The sequence below is a fragment of the Thunnus maccoyii genome, chromosome 9 (genome assembly GCF_910596095.1).
Source record: "Thunnus maccoyii chromosome 9, fThuMac1.1, whole genome shotgun sequence".
Classification (NCBI taxonomy): domain Eukaryota; kingdom Metazoa; phylum Chordata; class Actinopteri; order Scombriformes; family Scombridae; genus Thunnus; species Thunnus maccoyii.
In genome coordinates, this window is record NC_056541.1 from 26899737 (window position 1) to 26903776 (window position 4040).

General features: G+C 37.9%; 1 protein-coding gene across 1 annotated transcript; it reads left to right on the plus strand.

Annotated features, from left to right (window-relative positions):
- The first annotated feature begins 542 nt into the window (after positions 1-542).
- On the plus strand, positions 543-3404 carry LOC121904423 (progonadoliberin-1-like). The gene is made up of 5 exons (XM_042422175.1): positions 543-798; positions 2513-2647; positions 2794-2932; positions 3010-3108; positions 3266-3404. Exons 2-5 carry the CDS (start codon positions 2637-2639, stop codon positions 3311-3313), a joined length of 297 nt encoding a protein of 98 aa, XP_042278109.1. The 5' UTR covers positions 543-798; positions 2513-2636; the 3' UTR covers positions 3314-3404.
- The last annotated feature ends 636 nt before the right edge of the window (positions 3405-4040 follow it).

Sequence of the window (4040 nt, forward strand, 5' to 3'; positions counted from 1 at the left end):
ATTTTTCACTATTTTCTGACATTTTGTAGACTAAACAATTGTAAAAATAATTGATAGATTACTTGACTCTGAACATAATAGTCAGCCTGAATTGAATCCCTCTTTTTTTTTTTTTTCCCCCAAACAATTTCCCTACTGATAGCCCAGTAGCAGGATCCCCAAAATTTAAGCTAAAGTTGCATAGAGTTGAATAGGTAAATAACCAATTAATGAGTACAATGAAGTTGATATTTATATTTGTATTGGAATTCAATTGCTTTTGTGCCTTAAGTTGTCTGTGATAAAGTGTATTCCCCAAAATGTTGAACTATTCCTTTAATTTTCTGCCAAACCATTTTTTCTTGAAGAAAAAACTTTTTGAACTAAATGTTAACTGTTTGTTATGAATCAAATGACATTTATTCTTTCTTTGATAAAATGACATTGACATTTTAACCCTTAATGTCAAGCTTTACACAAGCAACTGAAAGCTTCCATAAGGCAACAGGACTTCACCATGACACTTGTATGAAATTGCCAGCAAGTGTGTGAACATTTTTCAACAGGCTTCTGTACGACATTCATAATACATTACAGTTCTCCACTTACATTACAAGCTTTTCACCAGTTCATGTAATCTTCCTGTCTTACTGTTTTGTCCCTGCTGCGTCTTTGCAGAACTGCGACCTGTCTGGCTGTGATCTACAAGAAGCAAACCTGAGAGGATCCAATGTGAAAGGAGCCATTTTTGAAGAGATGCTGACCCCGCTGCACATGTCCCAGAGTGTCAGATAACTCGGTTACACGCCTACAAGTCCGGTCTGGACACAGATGGCTTCTTTATTACTCAGTTCCTCTTACAGTATATTCCCCTACTATCAATCTCTCTATACCTGTGTACAGCACAGGTAGTTGTATGCACATCCCTGGCATTCCACCTATGTTACATTAGCTTTAAATATCTTGCACTAGAATTTATCCAGGGTTGTCCATGTATGTTTGTATGGTAGGATGTTTTAAAATGTTCAGCTACATATATCACCAAAACAAAATAATGTTCCTAGTGTATGTAGATGTGTCTGGATGCGATCCAACAACTATACTCATTTAATGTTTTTGCATAACTTATATTCATTTTATATTACTTGACATGTTAATGGGAGTCAAAAACCAGACTTTTGCAGTAAAGTTCAGAGTACTGAGCTTCACTGAATGCTGCTGTAGCAGAAACTGAAGGGGTCATTTACCAATAACTGTCTCGCTGTACGTTCCTCTTTTAAGTATGTAACTTACTTTTGCTGGATACAACACACTATAAAGGAAGCAATGCAAGCCAAAGCCATACAACAGCACAGTCTCAAAGGCCAGAGGTGCTGTTAATGCACCATAAAACTATGCGACAGGCTAGTTTTCAAACACAGCTTGGGTATGCAATACATGATTTACAGCTGTGAGGTTTCTCTTTTCCTACTTTTGAATATTGTGTTCTTAAAAAGCTCTCCCTCGTTTTGCGCTCTGTGAATCTACGTCTTTTGTTTTGTTTTTTTTGTAATCCGGTGTGTGAGAGATCCACAGTTGCATGCGTTTGACTGTGGTCACTACTTATTGTAATGTTTATGTACGACATTCGTTATTCCTCATATCCCATTGTGAGAAAATAATCCAACTTGGTGTGCTTTAACAGAAGGCCGTGTTCACATGTTGTGGACTTGCCTGAAAACATGTTCCATTTACATGACGTATATCACTTAATCATGCTTTTGAACGTATTTGCACAAGTATATATTTGATTTGTAACATGTTATATCTTTTCACCAAAAATGTTTAATGCTTGTTATCTTATGTAAATCAAATCCAGTGCTTCCAAAAAAAAAAAAAAATCACTATTAATAGATTGGGCAGATGTTTTGTTAAGGAACAATCTCACTTCAGTTCTTACTGGACATTGTCTGTTTGCATGTGTGAAGAGCTATCCTCGCCTTTGACTGGTGAAGTTTCTTTAGCTGTAGCTCAAAGCTGCTCCGATGTAATACTATTCACTCAGTTCAATCGTAGGTACCCAGCCTGTGAGAATGAATGATGAAGGCAATCATGTTGTGTATTTCACCATGAGTGTGAAAATCACAAAGAGCTATGGTTATTTATTTTAATACATCTCTCTGAATGCAATATGGGGCAGAGGTTGTTTTTTTTTTTGTTTGAGACAGGGGGCGGTGTAGTTCTCCCTGAGTATGATTATTGCACTCGACCGTGGAAATATATTTCCATAAATGACTGTTATAAATAAACTGCTATGAAGAAGAGTAAGTCTTTATCACCTCGTCTTTTTCTCTGTCATTAATTTGTGAATCTTTGGTTTATCAGCAAGTATTGGAAAACGACTGGAGGTACTTCACGGCCATACACAAAGCTGGTCTGATGATGAACACTTGTTCTTTTTGTGGAAGGACAAAAATCACACACTGTAATCTTTTTAATAGCTCTGCGGGTTACCAGTAAATGTTGCTTAATCCCACTTTGTGACCCCCTGCAGTGAAGTGTTGGGCTTTTGACACGAAAGGAAGCAGCATATAAACCTTGGAAAATGCTCAGCAGCAGCAGCATCGGCTTCCACAAAGGACAGCAGCCAAGAACAAATCAGAGAAGCAGCTTGCCTTATGCACAGAAGGTAAAAACTTCACTGATGTGATGCATAAATCTGGGCATGTGTAATCTAAAATTGAGGACTATGACAGTATTTGGGGTTAGATTAGGAAAAATAAGAAGATTACTGACCTGCTTATATGTGTAATATAAAGCTTTTTCCCTCCTCAGAATGGCTATGCAAACCCTGGCACTGTGGTTGCTGCTTCTGGGCTCAGTGGTGCCACAGGTCTGCTGTCAGCACTGGTCATATGGACTGAGCCCAGGAGGGAAAAGGGAACTGGACAGCCTTTCAGACACACTGGACAATGTAAGCATGGCTCCTCACACTTCATCTTCAGCATTTTATTCTCTACATATTCATGGTTATGTTTCCCCCCCCTTCAGGTAGTTGAGGGGTTTCCACATGTGGACACACCTTGCAGTGTTTTGGGTTGTGTTGAGGAATCGCCTTTCGCCAAAATCTACAGAATGAAAGGATTTCTTGTAAGTTTCGCTCATCTGTAATTCTGTGTTCGGTCAATCGATCAGTCAATAATGTCAATTATTCAAATTAGTCAAACCGCCAGACGCTTTACCAGATATTTCTATTAAATGTTGATTGTATTTTCACATATTTAATGTTATTCTTTTTCTCTTTTAGGGCAGTGTGACCAACAGGGAGAATGAACACAAAAATTATAAAAAATGATGATTATTTGATTCTACAATAAATAATCATATTGGCATATCTACATTGTTTTCTGTACTACTTTTAATGATTATGATAGAATCCATTTTTATTCCACAGTGCCTTATGCTTTTCTCTGTTTTTGTGACTATTTCTTGCTCTAAAGGATTACAGAGACATTTCATTTGAATAATTATTGACACTTTTCTATGAACTCCTTATTTGTTTATTGTATAACAAACATGAATTTGATTGAATTTATATCCCAGTAGTTTCTAAATTCCTGATGGCATGTAATACAACAGATTTATACAAATGTAAGAGTGAAGTTGTGTCTTATGGGCAAAAGTTGTGTAAACGTAAGGTTAAACATCAGTTTACTGTGTTTTGTTGAACATTGCCTGTTTGCATATGTTTAGTGATGCAGTGTTTGGGTGATATTGTAGTGTCAGCCGCTTGGCGGCGCTGTTCAGACAGTGGGTAGAGTTTTGAGGGGAGAGAAGGGGAGAAAGAGAATGAGAAGTGTGTGATGACTGGACTGAGCTGTGTTTGTTGAAGGTGACTAAAGTTATGAGGAGAACCCAGAACGTATTGGACTGATTTATTCCCTCACTCACACCCACGTCGCTTACACTGGTGGCAGCGGTGGGATTTCCTTCTGTGGAATATAGTCCTTTGGGATTCTGCTCAACTTTTTGAGTCCCTAAAGCTATAGGCTAACGATAGCTACGCTAACCGCTAGCTTAGC

What these genes read in the sequence shown, in the direction of transcription:
- LOC121904423 (XM_042422175.1), top strand. An exon ending in TTTCAGACACACTGGACAAT is followed by an intron (nt 2,933 to 3,009) that starts GTAAGCATGGCT and finishes CCCCCCCTTCAG; the next exon opens with GTAGTTGAGGGGTTTCCACA. An exon ending in ACAGAATGAAAGGATTTCTT is followed by an intron (nt 3,109 to 3,265) that starts GTAAGTTTCGCT and finishes TTTCTCTTTTAG; the next exon opens with GGCAGTGTGACCAACAGGGA.